Source organism: Zootermopsis nevadensis, unplaced genomic scaffold (assembly GCF_977971745.1).
Source record: "Zootermopsis nevadensis isolate Lab colony 2312 unplaced genomic scaffold, Znev_1.0 Znev_ptg000009l, whole genome shotgun sequence".
NCBI classification, from domain to species: domain Eukaryota; kingdom Metazoa; phylum Arthropoda; class Insecta; order Blattodea; family Termopsidae; genus Zootermopsis; species Zootermopsis nevadensis.
In genome coordinates, this window is record NW_028259141.1 from 4,087,641 (window position 1) to 4,113,604 (window position 25,964).

The 25,964-nt window shown below is 37.7% G+C and overlaps 1 protein-coding gene across 3 annotated transcripts; it reads left to right on the plus strand.

Moving 5' to 3' along the window:
• The first annotated feature begins 116 nt into the window (after positions 1-116).
• On the plus strand, positions 117-16,559 carry LOC147874408 (uncharacterized). 3 transcript variants are annotated; one of them, XM_087345819.1, is made up of 6 exons: positions 117-685; positions 3,174-3,394; positions 8,402-8,533; positions 9,462-9,547; positions 13,708-13,858; positions 15,609-16,559. In XM_087345819.1, the coding sequence occupies exons 1-5, from the start codon at positions 293-295 to the stop codon at positions 13,836-13,838; spliced, it is 963 nt and encodes a 320-aa protein (XP_087201945.1). In that variant the 5' UTR covers positions 117-292; the 3' UTR covers positions 13,839-13,858; positions 15,609-16,559. The 3 variants fall into 3 exon arrangements, with proteins under 3 accessions (XP_087201945.1, XP_087201944.1, XP_087201946.1); XM_087345818.1 differs by lacking the exon at positions 15,609-16,559 and having other exon boundaries at positions 13,708-15,602; XM_087345820.1 differs by lacking the exons at positions 13,708-13,858; positions 15,609-16,559 and adding an exon at positions 11,261-12,416.
• Positions 16,560-25,964: the final 9,405 nt, after the last annotated feature.

Here is a 25,964-nt window from a genome sequence, read left to right on the forward strand (position 1 = left end):
GATTTCATCAGGCATGATGTATATACTACCACAGATAATACTTACATTTTACAGTCCGTGAAATGGCGTCTATCATCCCGAGGTTGGTAGGTCTCTGTGGTTGGTATTAGTAATTGCGTCATAACTGAAAAACAGTTGAATTCCAGTTTTATTAAGCTTCTACTTTGATTTAACGTCTACCTACCTCGACGCCTTTGAAGTTCTTGTTTTAAGAAGGGTTTTATGAAAGTTATATGTACAGTAGGTTCTTATATTTAAACGCAACATTTTATATGTGAAGGACGAAGCAATTATGAAACAAACATTTTGTGATCCTGGTAATTCTGAAGAAATGTATTATGGTGTAAATATACCTAGTGACGCTGTCTTAGAATCTGATGCACTGAAAATTATGAAGAAATACAAGAAAGCGAGGTTTAAATCGTTTAAGACAAGACAGAAGGCTGTGGAATTTGCAGTTCAACGACCTGAAATTGTAGTTCCCATATCTGTGTTAACAGAGAATTCAGAAACCAGCAATCCTGTAATAGGAGAAAAATCAAGTCCTTTCAGAGCACCTAAATCACAGGATTTGGTTTGGCTCAGGAAACTGATAGAATGTGGTGACGCTCATACATTCAGAACTACCATCTGGGATAATCCTCGGTACCTAGTGAGCAGTGGAGATACTCCAGCCATTCTTCAGGTATGCAGGTTGCTTTCTTGTAAGTAGTTTTGAAGTTTGTGTGTTAATATTCTACGTAGAATTCTTAACTCGGTCATCTCTGATTTTAATGCTCTTTCATACACAAAAAATAAATCAGACTGCCCTACCAAAACATTCTGTGCAATAAAATGGTTTCACAACATTAAGAGTCAGCATCAGAAGCAGGGATTTTGAAGTTAGGTGTTTCTTTTATTTTTATATGTGTAGTTGGGAGCCATCTATGAATGACTAAATGAAATCCAGGCTCTTGTATGGGTGATTATATACAGAAACCAACGCTTGTTAAAAAATTTCAATGGGTTAAGATAGGGTTATGAAAACTGGCATGAGTAATGTTTTTTTCTTTTTCCTCTGTTATTTGTGTGTTCAAGATACGGGGTTGTTATTTTGTATTTGGATAATTATGTAAAAAACCAATTTAGCTTATGTATATATCACTGAGAACTTAAAACAAAAATTATCTGGTGTTGATATTTCTCCAAGGTTTCGTTAATACATTCAAAAGTATGGGTTAGAATTGCATAAGAAAATAAAGAGAAGAAAAACTTGATTATACTATTGCAAGATTAGAGCATTTGTCAAGAAATCACTGGTATATCAAGTCTAGCAATATGATGTTTCAGTCTTCTTGGCAAGAACTGCTATAATATTAATGAAACTTCACCTTTTTCTATAACAACCACGAGACCCAGCTATAATAATACATTTTTGCAACTGGTTTATCCAGACAATGAATGAAGATTCACTGACCCACAAGTATTGTTTTTTACTGACAAAGTTTGGTTTTACTTAATTGGACATATGAACACACAAAATAACTGATTCTGGTGCTCAAAATACCCTGGAGGTCTTCATTATATTCTGCTTCAAAATGCAGAAGTTGGTGTTTGGTGTGGAATCAATGTATGGTGAATAATTGTCTCAGTTTTTCTTTTATGGATAGTCTTCACTCAGGAAGTTATGTTAATTAGATTTTGAAAAGGATTTTCCTTAAGTTAACAGAAAAAAAGAAAGTGTATGGTTACTTTCAGCAGGATTCAGTAAAGGTGAACACAACCGATAACTCTGTGGCCACAGTAACTGACATATTTGTTGAAAAATGTATTAATGAAAGTTTATGACCAACTTGATTCCCAGACCTCACACTGTGTGATTTTTATTTATGGGGTAGCTTGAAAGACAAAGTGCATAAAATAAATCAAAGAAAATATTGAGGAAGCAATATTCAAGATTTTCCCAGCAAGCAGCAGTGTGTGAACTGGACTGTGCTTTGCTGTGCATTTTTATTAAAATAAAAGTCAATGTTGTTCTTTGACATTTATCTTGAGATCCAAATGTAAAACAGAGAAGAACATCCATGTTCTTCTTTGATTTCAACTCTTATGGGGATTTACCATTTTTTCTGGGTACTTTCAAACTTAATTCCACCAGGAACTACACTAAGATGTGTTTCCTCTCCAGATGAAAGTCTAAGGCAAAAACTGTCAAATTTACTGAATGACATGTTTTATGTTCCTGTACTTAGATCAGAGGATAATTCTGTACAGCCTATTGTTGGTGATCCATTCTCTCCTGCTTTCCCTCTGGTTGGTAATAAATTGTTTTTACACATGTATTCACTATGCAGGGTCCTGTCAAGAAATTTAAATTAGTCAGAGAATTCTCTCATATCAGAGCACGTAGTTGACAAAGTGTCAATTTCAAAGTGAAGCTGAGACAATTCAGGGTGTTCACAGGATGTCTGGAGATTAATTTCTAGCAGGAATGTTGACGGTTACTTCTGTTACCATGTTTAGACCCCACACACTGCTTATTTGATGGATGCTAGGAGGTTTATATGTTCTGTCTCATGTATTGTGTGTGTACTTCATATGTAACCAAAACTATCAAATATAACAGTTTGTAAAACGTGAAATGTTTTGTCACAATTTTTTTTTTCGTCATCATATTGCCTCGCACCGAAGAGTACAGATTAAATGTGTTCCTCTCAAAACACCTTGATTAAAGCTTTTTTGAATATTTTTGTAGATGTTCTGTTTTTATGTGCTTAATAGCTGTTTTCCATTATTTAATTGTATCTTGACTTTATTATATTTTGAATGCCTTCTGAATTTATTTCTTGTTATTTTTATTTGTCTTTGTGTTTCAGTTTTCAGTTCTATAGGAAATAATCTAGGGACTGTGTCCTTTTAGGTAGGGTGATCACCATACACCACCTACTATTATCCCCTTGGTCCATTCTTGATCAAGGAGATTGGGCTCCATGAGCGGACAGTGCATATATATCTATACTACACCCACCCAATCACCAATCAAATCAACCTGTCAGTCTCTGGTGTTGGAGGCAGACACAGTCTGTGAAATGCAGAAAATTAACTTCACACAAACATGGCTCATCACCAGAGGAGACGTCATTCTATTAATTTACTGTTTGTTCTAAAATGTTTCTAAAATGTTTATTCATCAGGAATTAAAAGCTGATCCACTTAATGGAAGAATGGAAATCCAGGCTTATGCAGGACCAATGAATCATGAAAAAGCAATCGTGTTCCGGAAGAAGTGGAAGACTCCTCCTCGGATGCCTCGGACTCCAAACCAGAATGCCTGCAGACAGGCATATACAGGAAGTCTGAGTTGTCATGCATTTAGACTGCTGGATGTTGAGAAAGGATTAGAAAGAGTTGGCAGGTGGGAGATACGGACGACTTCAAGCTTATGTTTCTTTCACTTTGCTTTAGTGAGACACTGTTTGCCCAAATCTAAGTGGTTCTTGAAGTCAGAGCTTCAAATATAGAAATTATTTTACTCAACAAACAGTTATATTCTTATGTATTATAAGATAAATGCACCATGACCTGAGAAAGGGCAAGAGTATTTGGTGCCCCATATGAACCTTTAGCCTTGCACGTCCCAGTTAACCTCTAAAACCGAATATTGTGCATATGTAATTTGAAATGAAGTTTAGATTATGAAGCAAAATGATATGTTACTGTTACTGAATGTATACATTTTAAAATTTAGAACCTCATGAGGCAGTCTGTTTGACAGGAAAATGCTGACTCCACTACTCACACATCAGCCAATCATAAGTAATATCAAGCATTGTTGATGGTAAATTACAAAGCCATTTATTCTTTCCTTCCATTTTATCTTTCTGTATTTAGATGCGTGTTTTATTCTACTTTATGCTGTTTCTCTGCCTCTTATTATTCATTCAGTTTTGTTGACAGTGTTCGTCAGTTTTTCCATATAAAAATAATGGGATGCAAGAAAATGTTTTTACTATTTTCACATGAAATAATATTAGTATGTTTGCTTTAGTAGTAGAATGGTGTCCTGCTCAAACAGTTTCAGTTAGTAGCTTGATGTTATTGGCCTAAGAAAATTTTGACCATAAAGATTTCTGATCCGTGTTTTTGTGTTATGTCTTTTTAAAATGGAAATTTATGCTAATATAAGTGCTGGAGACTGAATATTGTATGGTGCAGCGTTTCTCTACCTGTGGTACACGTACCACTTGTGGTATGCGAACTAAGTAAGAAAAGCAGAAGATAATATTAACATAAATAAGATTTCCCTGAACGAATTTGGTTAGTGGTACATTTAGTGTGTTAAATTATAATTAGTGGTATTCCAGCGATAAAGGGTGAGAACCCCTGGTTTAGTGGAATACAGGGCTAGTCTAAATGATGTTCGCGTAATGAACGAAATAATACGTTCAATGAAATTCAGATGCACAAAATTGGTACCAATGGAAAGAGAAACTCCCCAAGTTTTGTTTCAGTACATGAGAGGTGTTCAATGCGAGCCCCCTTGGTAACTCGGCACACATCCAGCCTGTAGTCGAGTTCCTCCCAGACACGTTGCAGCATATCATGATCGAATGCTGCAATGGCTGCTGGCAAGGTCTGTGGTGAGGGTGGCACGAAGACTATGTTTGATGAACTCCTACAGAAAAAAATCACAGGGAGTCAGGTCCGGTGAATGTGGATATCCAGGACACAAAAGGCTCCTCTGCCTTCGATGGCAGTAATTTTCTGTCATATCGCCCCTGGCGGCGAAAAGTGTTACTATGCGGCCGCGAAGTATACCAACATAAACTTGGAGAGTTTCTCTTTCCATCGGTACCAATTTTGTGCATCTGAATTTCATTAAATGTGAGTAACATGTGTTTCAAATCGGGAACATCATTTAGACTATTCCTGTTTAAAGACCTGAAGGGACTAGTTGTAATGTACAGAATGTAGGGGTTCTGACAAACACGTAAAATCGATCCCCTAAATTTGGGAGGGAATTAATAATAGAAATCATGCACATATCAGAAACATGTTCCATTAATTTTTGGTTTCCTCTAAAGCATGAGGCTTTAATTATAGAGAAGATTCATTTCTGTATTTAATAATGGAAATGTTATAAATCCAGTGCTGTGTTCTATGTTTTAAATTTTATACATTGCAGCCGTGTTACAGATAAGGATTTGAACAAATGGATAACCAGGAAAATTATCTCCATCTACAAAATTTATGACCAGAAAATTCTGAAATTTATTTGGAATTATAGTAGTGCAGTATCCTGAAAATAAAGAATATTTTTCATTTGGCACTGTTGAGTGATAACAAGAAATATTGCAAATATTTAATATAATAATTTCATAAAATTTGCCATGTTTGTTGATGTAATATGAAACTCAGTTTACACCTGTTACTGTCCATACAATTTCAGATATATGTGGTGTCAATATTCTCAGAAAATTTGTGGTGGTCATTTTATAATATCTGACAGTGAAGTACCCAAACACACTAATTGTTACCTAATTTTTGTAGACAGTAAAATTTTAATCACTTAAAGTGGTAATGATTGCTAGAAGCTGTATTTTGTTGTTTCCTCATCTTGTAATTTTCAAACGCCTGTGCTGCCATGTAGTCTTATATGTGGTTAGCAACATTTAGATCTAATGATGAAAAATCAAATTGAACTAACAAAACTATACCTTAAACAAAATAATAAAATAAAACAATTAAAAAATAATAAGGAAGAAAACAAACACAATAACATATCACAATCAAATGAAACACCACACCCCTTCGCAATTCGTATTAAAAACTTATCAAATATTCAATTCACACAAAATGAATATAACCTACTAAACAAAGGTTTAAAATATAATTTACACCATAAACAAAAAACATGGATTAGGGATTTAGCATTTGAAGCTGAAACTGCTATAAATTTCATTCCCATACAAAAACAAGATCATATACGACACGTAATAGCAAATAAAATTGAACAATTAATCAAACAAAACAAAAACAACCAATACAATAAAACACACATAAATGAATGGAAGACAATAAAAAGAATAAAACAAAAGTTAGAACAAAATAAATTAACAATTACACAAGCAGACAAAGGGAAGACCATCATAATACTATCCGTTGAACAATACCAACAATACATTACCCAATTTATAAATAAAAATTCGTTCACACAATTAACACAAAACCCAACCCAAAAATATCAAAAAGAAATACAAAAAATAACCCATAAATGCAATAACATTTTCAATCCGCCTAAAACACAATACTATAATCATAGCGCATCTTCACCTACAATTACAGGACAAATAAAATTACACAAAAACCCGTACTCCATTAGACCTTTAATAAACTGGACATCAGTCCCTGCATATAAAATAGCAATAAAAATAGCTAATATTTTAAAAGAATACTGTAATTTACCAAACACATTTAACATAAAAAATTCAACCGAATTTATACAAGAAATTCAGAAATTGAACTTTAATAATAATAAGGATATAAAAATTTGCTCTTTTGATATAAACAATATGTACACTAACATTCCAACAAATATGTTACAAGACATCGTAAATAATATTTTAGATAGACATAATATAAATAAAAACTCAATCAACGAAATCATAATTACAATCAATACCATTATCAATCAAAATTACTTTAAATTTAATGATAATCATTGGAAACAAGACACAGGCTTACCAATGGGAGCACCAACATCCAGTATACTATCTGAAATATTTTTACAATGGATTGAACATAATCACATTATAGACATATTAAACAAAAATCAAATCAAATATTATGGTAGATATGTAGATGATGTATTTATAATGTACGACACAAAAAAGACCAATATAAAATACGTTCTAAATGAATTTAATAATATAAACCAAAACATACAATTCACTATGGAAACAGAACAAGAAAATAAATTAAATTACTTAGATTTAACCATAATACGAAATAATAATAATTTTGAATTTGAAATATACAGAAAACCTACTAGTACAAGTACAATAATACATGCATCCTCATGCCACCCAAACGAACACAAAAAAACAGCTATAAACTACCTAATAAACAGAAAAAATACATATCCTATAACCATTAAAAATAAACAAACTGAATGCAATATAATAAAACAAATTCTAAAAGAAAACGGTTACAATAATTATGAACAAAAACCAAAAACCAAAATAAAAAATGAAAATGACAATAATAACGAAAACGATAATACTCAAAATAAATGGGCCACATTCACATATATAGGTAAAGAAACAAAATACATATCAAAAATATTCAAAAATAATAATATAAAAGTTGCATATAGAACAAAAAATACAATAAAAAACATACTAAAACAAAAACAACAACATGACACAGAAAAGCAATACGAACAACCTGGCGTATATAGATTGAAATGCATGGAATGTCCTTTAACCTACATAGGCCAGACAGGACGCACATTTAAACAAAGGCACAAAGAACATATTACAGCTATCAAACAGAATAAGGATCACTCCGCCTACGCAAAACACATATTAAACACAGGACACACATATGGGGCAATAGAACAAACTTTAGATATTATAAAAATAGTACAAAATAAACGCCATAGGGAAACCATTGAAAAATACCATATACAACGGACACATAAACAAAATATTGCTTTAAACGACACTAACCTATATTTGAACAACCCGATTTTTAACACAGTACAAATCATTGACCCAAGCACATGACCCCATCTACCTATATATACCACCCGCTCCTATACACGAAACCAGTACTTGAACAGACAGTCAACCCTGCAGACGTGATAAACCACACAACACGACTTATGGTATGTTATTGAGTTCTTACTATTACAATATAATTCATATTCCAAACTTATTTGCATATATAAAAATAAAAATAAAAATGAATAACTCCCATTTTATCACATTTGTTTACAGCATAATTCAAAACAAACATAAGATGGAAAAACGAGAAGACCAACGAAAAATTATTGAAAGGCATGCATTATAATATGGAATAGTTTTAAATAAAAAACAACACCTGAAGATGATGTATTACATCGAAACATGTTGTGAAATGAATGAAAGCGCTCAAATGTAACATCCTTATAGTGATGAATAGCGCTAATTTAAAATTTTAACATTTAAATTTTAAAGTTTTAAATTTTAACACCCAAATATAGTTTTGTGTATTGACCTGTATTTTATTATATATTTTAATCCAAAACACAAACATGACGCATGTAAACCTTAAAGATGAAAAATCTGTAACCACCTTAAAGAGTGCCCAGAATCACAACCCAGAATACGAAGTATATGAGCACAAAATAGTCTTATTGAAATATAATTTTTTTTTCTAGTGACTCACCTACCAAGTTGGATGCCACTGAAATGCAGGCATTGGATGGCTTAAATATAGACCCTATAGAATATCCTAACATTTATAGATGGCGACATTTGGTTTTGCTGTACTCTGAAAGTGTGAGAGCCATGTAAGTAATGTGTCTAATGTAAATAAAATTAGTCTGTAATAAATCAAAATTACATTTATGATAATTCCAACTTTTATTTTCTGACCATGGTTCCCAGGAAATTTAACATTCAATTTTTGTATGTACTGCATTTTCCATGGACAATCCATAGTACTCTATGTTGTATGAAGTGTACAAGTTCAATTTGTTGTCCATTGTTTGTATTTGTATTATCTTTGTACACAATATTAATTAAATTAAAAAAGAATTATGAACACGTTCCTAGCCATCTGTTTTCACTTTCAAACTAAATAGTAAATATTTTGTTTTTAATGTTCAATGTTCATGTGGAAATGGATTGTTAAATTGTGTAATTATGCTTACAAGATAATGGTTTTAGCTTTAATAATATTTCTGTTATGTTCCACTTTGAAGTTTGTGATTGTTAAATTGATTTAAGATTTCTCTTGTATTTCGATAAACACAGAAAGTTTTGTAAAACTCCTTTTTGTCAGAGTAGAGTTTCTAATATGTGCATATGGATAATAACAAGAAGACATGTATAAAGTGAAGCTTTCATGATAGACTCTCAGGTTACAAGCCGTGTCAGGTGGCTGAATGGTGAATGAACCATATTTTCTGCCAACATTGTGAGAAAAATCTGTTTTCTCATCCTCAGGGCTTAGATTTGTTACCCAGCAGCCTTGAGGATGAGAGCAGGGTTTGTTTTTGAAACGTTGGCAGAAGATATGGTCCATTCACCATTCAGCCACCTGACGCGGCTTGTAACCCGAGTCTTTCATCAACAAGAAGACATGTTTTTCAAATTTTGAACTAAATGTCTATGGAAAATAAAGTTGAATTACAAAGAAGTGGAAATGGTGGACAGAATTTGTCAATGGACATTAAGAAGGTAAAACATTTTAATTATATGTCTTGTAACTTTCAGATGGTCCAGTCCTCTTCCTTCGAGGCCTAAAGAAAGAACTAGAATGCTTCAGGCACCTGTCGCAGATTCTTCACAATACCAAAAAGGTATGCAGTCTTCCACTCCTCCACAGGCATGGCACAAAATTACAGGATCATATTCACCATTAAGTCATCAGGGGTTGAAAAGAAAAATACTTATGAAATTCTAATAGTCTATATTTTATAATTAGAAATATGTTTATCTATATCTAGATGTAGTAAATTCTGATGTTTGTACTTATAAAGAATGGGATTGTTAAATTTGTATTATCAGATATTAGAACATTTTAATGCAATGGATAGTTTATTATGTAGGAAGCACATATGGGATATTTTCACATGATGTTAAAATTTTATGCAGGTAAGGAATAAAAGATTCTTAAAAGAATAAGAAGAAGAATTGAGCAGTAAAGGAAGTCAGCAATAAGAGTATTTCTTAAAAAAATTTCTCAAATAGAGATAATTCCATATGTTCACAAATTAAACTTTAGGCTTCTTGGACGTAGGACCCAGTGATTCATTCACCTTTTTTGTCTCAGTTTACTGTATAATTTTTCTTGTCATTATATTATTATCAATAATGACCTGCAATTATAGAATATTGCTAGCAGAGAATTGTACATAATTGTCAGTTATTATTCATAAGTGATATTTAATCACCATTACTGCACATTTACATGACAAATGATCAAATTTAAATAATTTATTTACTCATTTACGTGCATATAAACCTTTTTTTCTCTACACTTTGCATAAAGTGTTTATAGAGGTCAGTGACAATGATATTATAAATACTGTACAGTATATGGTTCCATTTTAAAGTTTAGAAATTTTATATAATTAGGCATAGGTGGAAGTTGGTCAAAAGTATTATATGAAAAAGTGATGGCCCATGAAATGAGGGAATTTTTTGACTATTTGAATGACTCCATGGTATTTTGAGCACCTGAATCAGTTATTTTGTGTGTTCATATGTCCAATTAAGTAAAACCAGGCATTGTCAGTAAAGAACAATACTTGTGGGTCAGTGAATCTTCATTCATTGTCTGGATAAACCAGTTGCAAAAAAGTATTATTTTAGCTGGGTCTCGTGGTTGTTACAGAAAAAGGTGAAGTTTCATTAATTTTATAGCAGTTCTTGCCGAGAAGACTGAAACATCATATTGCTAGATTAGATATACCAGTGATTTCTGGACAAATGCTCTATCTTGCAATTGTATCATCAAGTTTTTCTTCTCTTTATTTTCTTATGCAATTCTAACCTATACTTTTGAATGTATTAACGAAACCTTGGAGAAATATCAACACCAGATAATTTTTGTTTTAAGTTCTCAGTGATATATACATAAGCTAAATTGGTTTTTTACATAATTATCCAAATACAAAATAACAACCCCGTATCTTGAACACACAAATAACAGAGGAAAAAGAAAAAACATTACTCATGCCAGTTTTCATAACCCTATCTTAACCCATGGACTTAAAATTTTTAACAAACTTTGGTTTCTGTATATAATCACCCATACAAGAGCCTGGATTTCATTTAGTCATTCATAGATGGCTCCCAACTACACATATAAAAATAAAAGAAACACCTAACTTCAAAATCCCTGCTTCTGATGCTGACTCTTAATGTTGTGAAACCATTTTATTGCACAGAATGTTTTGGTAGGGCAGTCTGATTTATTTTTTGTGTATGAAAAAGCATTAAAATCAGAGATGACCGAGTTAAGAATTCTATATAGAATATTAACACACACATTTCAAAACTACTTACAGGAAAGCAACCTGCATACCTGAAGAATGGCTGGAGTATCTCCACTGCTCACTAGGTACCGAGGATTATCCCAGATGGTAGTTCTGAATGTATGAGCGTCACCACATTCTATCAGTTTCCTGAGCCAAACCAAATCCTGTGATTTAGGTGCTCTGAAAGGACTTGATTTTTCTCCTATTACAGGATTGCTGGTTTCTGAATTCTCTGATAACACAGATACGGGAACTACAATTTCAGGTCGTTGAACTGCAAATTCCACAGCCTCCTGTCTTGTCTTAAACGATTTAAACCTTGCTTCCTTGTATTTCTTCACAATTTTCAGTGCATCAGATTCTAAGACAGCGTCACTAGGTATATTTACACCATAATACATTTCTTCAGAATTACCAGGATCACAAAATGTTTGTTTCATAATTGCTTCGTCCTTCACATATAAAATGTTGCGTTTAAATATAAGAACCTACTGTACATATAACTTTCATAAAACCCTTCTTAAAACAAGAACTTCAAAGGCGTCGAGGTAGGTAGACGTTAAATCAAAGCAGAAGCTTAATAAAACTCGAATTGTACTGTTTCTCAGTTATGACGCAATCATTAATACCAACCACAGAAACATTTCAAAACACACCATCACTCTTGAGGAGACAAAAGAGGTCCTGCAAATTGCTGGATCAGCTGTTTTTAATTTGAAAGACAAGTCAAATAAGAAACTAGCTACAGATAAGTTCTCCAATATTGAAGACATACAGAGAACACAATTAGAAAGTAAATGGTAGGCGAAATCAATGTCTCTGTTTCACCCTTACACATCAGTGTGATCCTGGAATCTCCAGGCCAGGCAACTAGCTCAGAACAAACCATGTATGGTGAAGTGAGGCCTAGTGCTAAGATAAAAAGTGTATTGAAGAACTGTTTAAGAGACTGTTCATCATTAGGCTCTCAGTACCATGTAGTAATTGTGGGAGGTGCCAATGACATTGCTAGAAATGAGACAAAGAATTGTATAAATACTATAGAGAGAACACTTGCTGCACTGACCAGTACGAATGTTGTGGTAGATGAATGTAATGTAAAGTTATGTATTTTAATGTAATGTAATGAAATATAATGTAACGTTTCCTAGGTAACAATAATGCTGAGTAAACAGATGAAAGAATACTTGTCAAGTAGCCTTCCAGTTAGATATGGAGTTCCTCAAGGTTCTGTCCTTGGTCCATTACTTTTTATTTTATATGTAAATGATATCCCACATCTAACACAAGGCAGAGCATTAATGTATGCTGATGACACATCAATATTGAATATGGGTCGGGACATGAATGAACTCCAAAAGGTAACCTTATTCAATACAGACTTGGTAAAGCAGTATTTTGAGATAAATAATTTATTTATAAACCCAACTAAAACACCTTACATTTTTTCCGGACAAAACAATGTAGGGAGGAAAGTAATCAAAAAATTTTATGAGATAGTATAGCTGCTTCATATTGTGATATTAATTAAAATAATTATTTTATTTGTTTACCGTCAAATCACAATAAAATAGTAAGATAAGATAATTAAAATGATTAAAATTTCATCTTATGTTCCATATCGAGCATTTTGATTTACATCGGAACATTCACAACATGTTTCGGTTTATCAAACCGTCATCAGGTGTAAATTATAAACTTTTAAACTCAAATTACAATTATTTATAGTTTTTATAATTTTATCATCTTTCTCAGTATATTTTATGGAAGTTGTGTCTAGATATTATTAATATAACATTATTGTTGAGGTGGTGTTATTGATGTTTATACCAGTCATATATTAAATAGCAATCAGTTCAGATGTGTTCAGAGGAGAGATCCAGAAGTTTTACCATCTCGGAACAAGGTTCGTTATTATTATTCAGTCAATAACGAGGGCAGGGTGAGGGCCAGTGTCCAGCATAGTCAGACTATGATGGTGAAAGGTATTACCTCTCCCCATTACCTTAACCCCTTATTCTTCTTATTATTATTATCCCATCTCTTCACAACTTTATGGGGTTTTTACTTCCATGTACCCGAGACAGACCTTGTCCCTAAGGTACATAGGGCAGCTGCTATTTCCGGGATCCATATTGTTTTCAGCAAGTTCCACATGTATTATGAAATGTTTTACAATACATGTGACACCAAACTACTTCCTTCATTTCTTCTCTTGTCCAAGCCACTCTTGTTTTTCTTGATTGATTTTCTTGTGAGTCTTGGGCTTGATGGCTGTGCGTGTCCATGGTTGGCCTGCGTTGAGTTGCTTCGTTGCCGTAACCAACCTCAGCCCTTGGAGTACCTAGGCGACCTGTACTCCAAATCTTTGTCTTTCCATTCTTCGGTAGTAGCTGCACGGTTGTCCACACTTTGAACTAAAGGATTATTTATCGAGGTTTACTCCTCTAGATCCGCTGTGTTCTGTTATATAACAGGGTCACCTCTAGTCGGATGTGGCTCTTCACAACACACGGACGGTCTTGAGCAAGGAGAGGCTCTTGGATGCCTAGCATCTTTATTGCGCTTCACTTACTCCTGGCTGGGTGAGGACCAGTGTCCAGCATAGTCAGACTATGATGGTGAAAGGTACTACCTCTCCCCATTACCTTAACCCCTTATTATTATTATTATTATTATGATAGTGCTTTTTAAAGGAATGGCTGAGGAACTTTCTCCAGTTTACATACTCTCATTTTTGAAAGCAAGTTCCTCTGTAGTACTGGGGACCAGGTTTGTAAAGGTTTTATCAAAGGTTCTCATAGTAGTGAGTATGAAGTTGACCGTCTTCTGGGATATTTCACTGTGTAGTCTGGTAGAAGTGGGTGCTTACTGCCCCTCTTATCAGGGCATCACCCTAAAATGGCAGTCAATCTCTACCAGACTACATGGTGCAACATCCTAAAAGACATTATCAGGTTTACTGTGTGGGGCACAGAGGAAGAGAGGTTGAGCAAGCTTGATGAAGTAGGATTTTAGGTCTTCATGGTGATGAATCTAAAGTTGGCTGTCTACTGTGCTGTAGCTCCGTGAGTCTGATAGAAGCTTACCAACGTTTCAGAGGTCATAGCTGCCTCTATCACGGCGATCGGTAAGATGAAGGTTAACTTTGTTATCGACTGAGGTCTTGGTAGTGGCTGCTACCTTGAATTAATATTAACTGTCACCGCCAGATAATGTAATAGTTTCAATATCGCTGAAAATAGATACACCGTAATATCTACTTGACGTCATTTTCCGCTAGTGTCGCCAACTTATAACAGGTGAGTTACCGATCTTGATGTTGGTATTGATCAATGTTCAAAAGTCTCTCAATGGCGCATGTAGTTTTTGGTGTGTGTGACCTTGACCACTGCCAATTCCAGGGCTTATAACCGTGTGTTCTCACAGGTGTTCTGTAGGAGAACAGAGACTTTTGAATGTTCCTGTGCTTCTTTTCTCTCTATTTACGTGGCGGGAGGGACCTGGGAATATTTTGGTAGTAGAACTCTCACCTTTGGGAGTATTGGTACATCACTTCCGTAGCGGTATTCAGTAACAGGACCCGTTTCTTCTTTTTGCTTGAGCATTAGCAGCCAGTGGAATTGTTTCTGTTACGGTTAAGTTGATGTAAGTTAAATTCCAAGACCACAGTTGGTCTCCACGCACGAATTGAAGTTCTCACCGAAGTGTAAAAAAACGTTAGAATATTCTGAAGCGACCAGCCACGATTCAAGTTAGGTGCTCTAATTAGAAAGGGTTTACCATGTTCAAATCAACGGACACTCTGAGCTTCCTTAAAATATATTCAAGAGACTTTCAGTTATCAACCAACTGACAGTCAAGACATTCCCCGTCTTTTTATGGGAACCAAAGCTTCTGTATCCATCTCACGAGAGCCCGCCACCAGTCCCTGTCCTAAGCCAGACAAACCCACTCCACACCCTCACATCCCATTTCTCTGAGATCCATTTTTATATTATCCCATATATCTCTAGTCGTTCCGAGTGGTATCTTTCCTTAAGGTTATGTAACGAAAGTTTTGCACGGATGTCTGATCGTGCGTGCTTCAAATTCCGCCTGTCTCGATTTTGTCATTCTAGTACACCTCCAATCAATTGTCAAAATCTTAGTGACTTCTGAAGTAGTTTACTGAAAGCCCGAGCTCTGAGTTCCTGGATGATATTTTATATGAAGTAGCGTGCAGTAGCGTTTAGTCCCGCCACACGTCATGTAGTCAGTGACTGCCCTCTCCTAACCCCACTTTCCACACCGTCATAATGAACAACTGTGACGTAACAATAAATTAGCTGCCGTCACAATCTTTCTTAGCGTGGCCTTTTTTCTGCTTTATTTGTAGATTCGTTGTACTAAAAGGTGCTGCTTAAAGCCGAATCAGATAAAAGGAGAAGATTGTCTGTGAACTGGCAAAGAAGCGATCTTGACTAACCACAAGGTACTATCCCGGTATTTGCTGGAAGACCTGAGAAGAATCACGTAAAACGTAATTAGGATAGTCGATGATCTGGCCGTGATTCAAATCAGCTACCTGAATCTGCGGTGACATAATTTTGTCCTACTTGCAATTTAGTGTGTTCAGATGTTTGCCTGGGTCGCACACCTACGCTACAAATAAAGACATTTCCTGCTCGCCCATGTCAGTGGCCTTGCGCTCCATATTGCAAGCGTACGCCTAGAAATCTCTGGCTTGAAACCAATAATGTTGGGTGCGTTGGGAGAATAACGTTTAATTCTGGCTGGTGAAACCTGTGTAGCACGTCTCGGTAAGTGGGAGCATAATGTTTACAAGCATGTGTACAGCATAACGGGACGAGAACTTGGGCGCGAGGTCAGTAGGGCTGTAGTCCAGTGACCCGCGGTCAAGCCCCCTCGAAAACAGTTCCGTTCTTTAAGTAATGGTGACAAAATAAAAATTGTATAAATTTGAGATGTTGATGGTTTTCTTCACTGACTCTGTTAACTTCTTACTATTAGAATGCGGATGTAATGATTTAAATTGTACAAATTTTACAGAAGTTGTCTTCATAAACCTATCTTATTAACGAACGTAAATATGATACCTTAAATGTGTTTAAGCTTGGACGACTAACATTGCTTTTGGGACGTAATTAAACTCAGTTATTTACGCGTTAAGGGCAATTCTATAGCACGAACATTCTTTCACTGTCTTTGTTGATAAAATTGGCATTGTTCTTCATCAAGCCAACAAGTCATGACGATATGTCTTTGTGCTTAATTAAACATCACACCGTGAAGATGATGGAACTGGAGGAAAAGACTTTATCTCAGAGAGTGGTCAGCTTCGCGCCCCAGCCCCAAGTACCCATGGGACAATTGGGCTGGACGCGGTGGCGAAGATAAAAATCCCTGCAAGGAATCGAATCCAGACCGTCCAGCTCGTAGCCTACTCACTGCACCAAGTAGGCTGTCCCTACTCCAAGTTTCTGTATATAATGCAGCAGAATGTTAGCAGAGATTTGCGTCTTCCTGTCGAACGTCGCCGTCGCGTGACTCTGCTTTGTATTTGGCCCACTGTCCGGCCTCAGGTTCTGTGTAGCTCGAACCTCCCTACAGGCAAATACTGGGATATTTCCAGTGCCTTAAAGAAACTATTGCCACTTCTTCCTGCATCATCCACAACCATTCTCTCATGCGTCTCGAAGGTCCAATAATACCGTTTTCGTGAGAGTACACCACTGGTTCATATCCTAGATCAGGTGAATCCACTTCGTACCCTCACACCATAATAGATTCAGTTTCATATTTGTATGTTTCTTCCATCTGTGCCTAGGTCTTTTCATTTAAGGTTTTCCTATTCATTCGTGCCCAGTCCACGTATTTAGTTCTTCTTGATCTCGCCGCCCAATTTTTTTGACGTAAATACGTCTATGAGGAAGGGTCATTCGGCAAGAAAGTGGAACGAAAAAGTGTAACAAGTGTACATAGGGAACGTCATCTGTTTACTCGGCATTGTTGTTACCTATAAAACATTACATTACATTTCATTACATTCAGCTACCACAGAGCCATCTTAAGCGTAACTAATTCAAGTTAAATAAGCAATGTCTTAATCAAACTTTACGCAATTGTAAAGCATGTATAAAGGAAATATTTAGAATAAAGCCAATATATAAACTTCCTTTCCGTATAGACGTATTTACGTCAAATTCTCCGGAACCGTGGTTCCACTGACAACTTTTTTAATCTGCAATAATGATTTATGAAACACAACGGCGGAGTAGAAATCTTAAATGCTGCTTAATTCGTGAGATCAAGTGAAGAGACGACGTGGTCTCTTAGTATGTAAGTGATTTGTTACAAGAGTGTAAATTCTCGTATAAGCGATGGCTACGTTAGTATAAAAACTAAACCTTGGGCTGTAAGAACCGAGTTCTTTACCCGACAAGGACAAATGTATTTCTTTCTATACTGGCCCTAGAAAGGGCCACAGAGGCCTTGATGACGTCTGCCAACATCCATTTACCTAATTGACCCTGTGGTGTTGGGAGTTTAGTCTAAAAATGTGGTGTGAGTAGTGTGGCAGCATTTGCTGTTTGAGTGAATTCTTGTAGGTCCCTAGAGTTTGCAGTCAATTAGTGGAGTTATACACTGGAACATTCCACGACCGTAACCACTGTTCACGAATTATTAAGGTCCCTGATCAGGGTATTCCAAATTGCATGCTTCAAGGTCACAGAAAAATTGTGTAACGTTTGCAGCACGGACAGCGGAGACCGGGCGAGCGAAGACAGCTCAGAACCCTCAGCGTAGCAAAGCTGACAACGCCATGCTGGTGGCTTTGAGCCTCGCAGAAAGGGGCGGGGTGGAGTTCTTTGCGTGATCTTGAAGCATGTGATTTGGTGACGGCTACTATTGTCTTACAACTAATTTTTCTCTCTTTTGATCTGCGAAGTATTTGAATCTAAAACGTAGCAGAGATTTAATGCGGAAGAAATTTTCATAATGATGATCATAACGTGTACTCATTAAATATTATGAAGGAGATCGAGGTGGGTGTCGTAAGCAACAATCACAGAACAAATAAGAAATGCACATATACAAAACATTCAGTGGCATCTGCAAGTAAAACCCATTTAACAGCCTGTAACTGTGTATTTTACGCACAGAATAATTTTATGAGCTAAACAGCCATTATTTATCAAAACAGCTTTAAGTGGATGATTCTTGCAACAGTAAAGTGCTGTTTTCTTTGCGGTACGGACTGAATATTTAGATGTTACTCGTATTTATTTCCACCGTCTCTTTTAACAAGTTCTCACTAATTATCACCCTAACGTCTTAACTCGTAATTTATCCTTACCAGAATGACGAGCGGGCATTGCCTGGGAACCTATTTTTCTAACAAAATCACTCTTTTCCCCCGCAGAAGTAGTGTCTCTCACTTCCTTGCCCTTTTGATTTGTTTCCTTTGTTCTTCTGTTCTACTTTCCTTCCTATTCTCTCTCGTCTTCGACTTCAGAGGGCTAATTTCTGCTGTGATGGTTTTTCTCAATCCCAATCTGATCTTCGGTAAACGGAATTTGCTGTGAGTTTTATCACCTAATCGGCGAGACGGATAATTGCCTCTTCCAGAAATCCCATTTAGAAGTTTGAAATTGTTCGCGTGATATAAGGCGAGCTAATGCCAGTGCAGTGATTGACTACGGGCGACCGGGGTTTGATCCCCGACAGGAGTAGATGAATTTTTATTCTAGCCTCTGCCTGCAGACCGAATCTTGGGTCAACACAGCCTCCTGTCCAATACGTACCCGGGTCCTTTCCCGGGGGTAAAGCGCGGCCGGGGCGTGACGCTGACTACTTCCCCCATCTAGTGTCGAGGATAAGAATTAGGAGTTAATATCTCCTTTTTCGCCCAAAGCGCCGACATGGTTTATAGCGGGACGGCTTTACTAATTGTAAAGTATTATGTTTTCTTTGCGGTACGGACTGAATATTAAATCTGAAGATTAAATTGGTGCTTCGAAGGATTAAGACACATGGTTTAAGGATCATGGGAGATGAGTGAACGAACTTGGAAAATCCGAGAGAAATAAAGAGATTTTCCAGAATCAGAATGTGGCTCTTCAAAGACAGACACAAATTTTGTATAAGCTCCTTTAGCGTTCGCTAGCTGTTACGTAGTTACAATTAACTTGCGCCGAATTCACAGAAGTAAATACTGCACTCCGATATCGATTAAAGGTCAAATTGCACGTGCAATTATGCCATAATGGCCGCCGGGAGTGAGAGAGGTGGCAGATGAAACAATCTCACGAAATAAGTCTTTGGGATCCAAATAATTAAACAGATATTATAATCAGAAACAAAAACGGAACTTGCCTCTTAATTGATGTAGCAAGACCAACTGACAGGAACGTAATTAAGAAGAAAGTGCGGAAGATCTTGAAATAGAAGGACCTTCTCATAGAAATACAGAGAATGTCGAAGGTTCAAGCAAAAGTAATCCCAATAATTATAGGAGCGACTGGAACTGTCTCCAGGTTGCTCAGGAAATATTTGGCCAACATCCCGGGCGAACACGACGTCAGGGAACTTCAGAAAACTGCAATTTTGGGAACTTCATACATCATCCGAAAGACTCTTTCATAAAATAAAATTATATAATACATGTAATACATATTAAAAACAAAATGTATCCCGGAAATAGCTGCTGCCCTATGTACCTTAGGGACAAGGTCTGTCTCGGGTACATGGAAGTACATACCCCATTAAGTGGTGAAGAGATGGGATGATGATAACAGTAGGAGAAAGCAATCACCAATAATAAAAATCATAACAATCCACACAACTTCAACAAGATAGCAAGAATCCATCTGACAAATTCATGTACCAAACAGAATCAACGACATATATTTTAATATTATCCTTCAATCTAAGTCTACGTCTTCCAAGTGGTTTCAGATTTTCCGACTGAAGTTTTGTGTCCCTTTCTTAACGTTTGCGTGCTATGTGCTCCGCCAATCTGGGAAACAGTTCTTCTTTCGATCACTTTAATAATATTTAGTGAAGAGTAAGGCTTTTCAACAGTAGCAGCAGTAACAACTTTAAGAGACGGACATTCTGGATTATGGGTTTTTACGTAACACTTAACTTCAAGTGCATTTCCAGACTTGGCTGTGGTCAAAACAGTGTCGGGGTGACCAGAGATGTTACTTCTAGCCTATGTGGCCTTTTCAATGTGGTAATGAACCTTCTGTTTCCATAATGAGTGGCAAATATCTAAAACAACTGAGCCATTATTAGCTTTCCAAGAAGGACTGTGACATGGTTAGTACTCCTGTTTCATATTAGGAAGGTCTCGGCTTCAGAACTTGACCCAGAGACCGGCTACGCTGACATTATTTCCTCAGTGTCTCCAGACAAATGCCAAAGTAAGAATTTAAATTAAGCCAAAATCCCTTCCTTCCAAAACTTACATCCCACCCATAAGATTATCTGAATAATAATAATAATAATAATAAGGGGCACAAATCGGATCAGCAGCCTCCTCGTGGCGTGCCCTGGACAGACTTTGTACTGACAGATGCTGCCGTCTGTGTGCCGGGCCAACCACCCGGCACGCAGTCTAAACTGGTTCCCAAAAAGAATCATAGTAAAGCCACTTCCAGCCGGCCTGTTTCGGATGTGGGCACTAGAGGCGCTGGGAGTAGCACAAACCGTGGGGCCGTTCGCATGTTGTGGACGGACGATCTATGGCGTGGCCTTCTTGCGTGTCACGCCACCAGTGATCCTTCGCGGAGAGGATACATGGCACGGATGCATTCCCTTTGGTGCGAGATGCATCCTGAAGACTCCGGTCTCTCGCAACAAAACCTGCGAGACTATGTGAACCATCTGCGAAGGAAAGGCTTTGACTTCAAGCCGCAAGATCCAGTTGCAGCTACGCCGCATAAAGCGGAAGAAATTAAAAATATCGCACCATGTCCCCCAGCTGCGACTGTTGATACCGACATTAAAACGCGGTTCTACCAACTGTTGAACTCCTGTGAATATCTGAAGGACAGGCAGCGAACAGTTCACCACAAGATATCGCTGCGGGCCAAACATCTGGCCGAAATGAACGAAATCTTAGATGAATTCCTAAAAGATGATTCTGATCTGCTTACTATCAATCGCGCCGTTTACGCTGCAGCTAGGTTATTAGTAACCCCAGCCCCGTTTAGGGTGGCAGAAAAAGCTGAGCAGCAAACAAAACGTCTGGACGCGAAGTTAAAGTTGGAAAGGCAACTGGTATCCAGAATTCACTGCGTGATTGAGTATGTAAACTCTGGTCGGAGATTTACCATCAAGCTGAGGCTTATCGCCCGCTCTCTCAAGGCCAAGTATCACACACTGAACAAGAATACGCTGCTGACCATCAAGCAGCACTCTCTGGACAAAATACGGGCACTAACCGCGGACAGGAAGGAGTTAGTGAAACGTTACAGGGCCGTAAAGGAGAACACCATCTTTCGTGTATGCCCTTCCCGTCTCTTCAGCAAGAACACTCCAGTCGTTCATACCCCACCAACAGCAACGCAGGTCGAGTCATTCTGGAAGAAACTCTACGAAACTAGATTTCCGTTAAACTCAGATTCTCCGGCCATTGGCCTCTTTAGGCAGTTCTGCGATCGCCATTTAGAGGATGATGATGTGCCCCTAGTGGTCACCGAACAAGATGTGAAACGTGCCTTTACTGGCAAAAAGAATTTTTCTGCTCCTGGAATAGATGCCATCAATAATTTTTGGTGGAAAACTTTCACGAGCACACACAAACATCTATCTCGTATCTTTACATCTTTTTTGTGTGGTACAGAGCCCATTCCACCTTGGTTAACAGAAGGGCGCACCGTTCTTATTCCGAAGAAAGGAGATTTGTCTAATCCGGAAAACTACCGACCTATTACCTGTCTTAATACTGTATACAAGGCGTTCACCTCCATCTTGAACCATATCGACCCTATCAGGAAAGAGGTATATGAGCAGCGGGGTTCGAAACGTGGCATTGCAGGTTGCAAGGACAATCTGTTGATTGACAGATGCATCTGTCAAGATGCGGTCCATTATAAGCGCAACCTGTCAATGGCCTGGGTGGACTACAAAAAAGCTTTTGACACAACTTCTCATGAGCTAATTGTCATCTTGCTCAAAGTGCTGAAAGTCCAACCTGACATAGTGAAATGCATTGAAAATCTACTACCGCTCTGGAAAACGCGCTTCATTCTAACATCTGGGAAGCGTGTAGTGTCAACCGAGTTGGTATGCTACCACCGCGGAATGTTTCAAGGTGACAGCTTGAGCCCTCTTCTTTTCTGCATCACGCTACTTCCTCTTTCCGTTGTGCTAAGACGTGAGCGTGGCTACATGTGCGGTGCACCGTCCATCCGTAGGCACAAAGTCACACACCTTTTTTATATGGATGACTTAAAACTTTATGCTTCCAGCGACAGTGGCATTCAAAGTGCACTGAACACCGTGCAAGTATACACTCAGGATATCGGCATGGAATTTGGATTGGACAAGTGTGCAGTTCTGCATTTGAAAAGGGGAAGAACTAGGGATTTCGGCGAAGACGTGCAACTCGTGGACGGAAGCATCATACACCATCTTGATGCCGAAGAGTCCTATATATATCTTGGTGTGAGTGAGAGTCACGTCCAAGATGTCTCCAAGGTCAAAGAGGCTCTGTGCAGCAAGTATAGACACACCCTACGACAGATTTGGAGTTCCGAGCTCTCTGGTAGAAACAGTCACTGCCACCAACATGCTTGCTGTTCCGATCCTGCTCTATACTTTTGGAGCAATGAAGTGGACAGTTAACGAGTTGAAAAACCTGGACAGGGCCACCAGAAAAATGATGACCATGCACCGAAGTCTTCACCCTAAATCTTCTGTCCAACGCATATACCTCCCGCGTCATCTTGGAGGTAGAGGTCTCTTGGGTCTGGAGAATCTTCACAACAGGATAGTTCTGGGCACAGCTCATTCCATCATTAATAGCTCTGACCCCCTTTTGACATTCGTATGTTCGCATGAGTCTGCGGGTGTAGGGGCGTTTATATTTCAGGCGGCAAAGAGAGCAGCAAATGACCTCGGACTTGACTTCGACACCAGTCAGTTGTACAGCGAAGACAGTTGCCCCTCTTGACACTGACGTCAGATCAATTCAAGGGCACTGTTAAGAAGGCTGAGCAAACTTTGTTGCTCAAACAACATGCAGATAAACCCATGCATGGGGCCTTCTTCAAAAATGTAGAAAAAATGGGCTTGTCGAAAGACCTGACGTTCGCCTTTCTACGGTCGGCTGGACTAAAATCTGAAACCGAGGGTTTCATCTTAGCGTGCCAAGATGGTGTGGTAAACACACTTGTGTACCGCCGAATGGTGATGGGTGTGGGGGTAGTGGATACTGTCTGCAGGGCATGCCGAATGCAACCAGAGACGTTGATGCATCTTTTGTCGGCATGTAAACATTATGCCAGCTGCGCCTACATTCATCGACATAACGCTGCTTTACGTATACTCTACTATCACCTGAGACACTTTTACGGCATAGATAAGACACCCGTTTTGCCTTACGCTCCTGGGGACATTGAGTCCGTCGTTGAGAACGACAAATGTAAAATTTATTGGAACTATTCGTTCCCCACTACCAGGCAGTTAACAGCCACTAAACCTGACATCGTTCTCATCGATACCTCTGGATGCACCATGTATGTCATCGAGTTTTCGGCCCCGGCTGAAACCAACATAGTTGTGAAGGAGGCTGAAAAACGGACCAAGTATCAAGACCTTGTGTTTGAGCTAAGACAGCTGTACCCAGGATTCACTGTCAAATTAATCGTCCTTATAATTGGAGTTCTTGGAGGAGTCAAATCGTCACTGCTGGCTAACATCAAGCTTATTCCGGCATGCCAGCTTAACGCTGAAGCACTACTCAGCCGGATGCAAAAGGCCGTGCTTCTTGGGTCGCTCCGACTACTGCGTGCGCACGACCCCAACTCACTGTAGCCGCCTATCTCGTGGTTCGAGCCGTGACTACAGTTTCATCTGGCCTGCAGGCATCCGAGTTATGACGGCAACACGCCTGAAGTTTTTGGCTGCTTGTGGACCAATTAAACAATTCATATAATAATAATAATAATAAAATGGGGAGAGGTAGTACCTTTCACTATCATAGTCTGACTATCCTGGTCCTCACCCACCCAGGAGTAAGTGAAGCGCATTACAGATGCTAGGCATCCAAGAGCCTCTCCTTGCTCAAGACCGTCCGTGCGTGGTGAAGACCCACATCCGACTAGAGGTGACCCTGTTATATAACAGAACACGGCGGATCTAGAGGAGTAAACCTCGATAAATAATCCCGTGCAGCTACTACCGAAGAATGGAAAGACAAAGATCTGGAGTACAGGTCGCCTAGGTACTCCAAGGGCTGAGGTTGGTTACGGCAACGAAGCAACTCAACGCAGGCCAACCATGGACACGCACAGCCATCAAGCCCAAGACTCACAAGAAAATCAATCAAGAAAAACAAGAGTGGCTTGGACAAGAGAAGAAATGAAGGAAGTAGTTTGGTGTCACATGTATTGTACTAGCTGGCACTTGCTAAAAACAATATGGATCCCGGAAATAGCTGCTGCCCTATGTACCTTAGGGACAAGGTCTGTCTCAGGTACATGGAAGTACATACCCCATTAAGTGGTGAAGAGATGGGATGATGATAATAATTTATTTACATTCCATGGATCCATAAGACAGTCAGATGACGATAGGATGTGGAAAAAGTCATAATAATAATAATAATACATATTATAAAGTACAATTCATACTATTATATAAATTACACATAATAAAAAACAAAGGGTTCACCTAAAGAAATGATAAGCTACAAATAGATCCACCCATTACACACAGAAGAAAATGTATCACTTTTTTGTAAATAACATAAATTCATTGACAGAGTAAAAGGATTGTGTAATTAAGTATCTTTTTAATGCTGCTTTAAATTGCTCCTTCTTATTTACAAGACTTGTGAGATTTGATGGTAGACTGTTGAAAATTTTGATCCCTGCATAATACGCACTCTTCTGAAAGCATGAGAGGTTGGCAATTGGTCTATGAAGCTGATTTTTATTCCTTGTGTTGACAGGGTGTACAGCAGAATTATTTTGAAAGAGTTCTTGGTTATTTACAATAAAGTTCATTAATGAGAATATGTATTCACATGGAAGAGGTAAGATTTCTAATCTCTTAAATAGACTTCTATATGAATTCCTAGGTTTTACACCAGCCAATAATCTAAAAATTTTCTTTTGTAAAGTGAATATCTTTTTGATGTTTGATGAATTTCCCCAAAAAATTATTCCATATTTCATTAAAGAGTGAAAATAGGCAAAATATACTGATCTGAGTGTGTCAGTGTTGCTGACATGCAACAGAGATCTAACTGCGTAACATGCGCCACTTAACTTAGGTATCAATTTATCAATATGATTAGTCCAATTTAGGTGATTATCAATTTGCAAACCCAAGAATTTTGTGTTTATTGACTCTTGTATATACTTCCCATCATAACCAATACTTAAAGCACATTGTGGAGAGTTATTTGACATAAATTATATTATATTCGTTTTGTTTAGATTTAGGGCCAGCTTGTTAGCAGCTAACCATTTACTCATATGAGACAGAACTATGT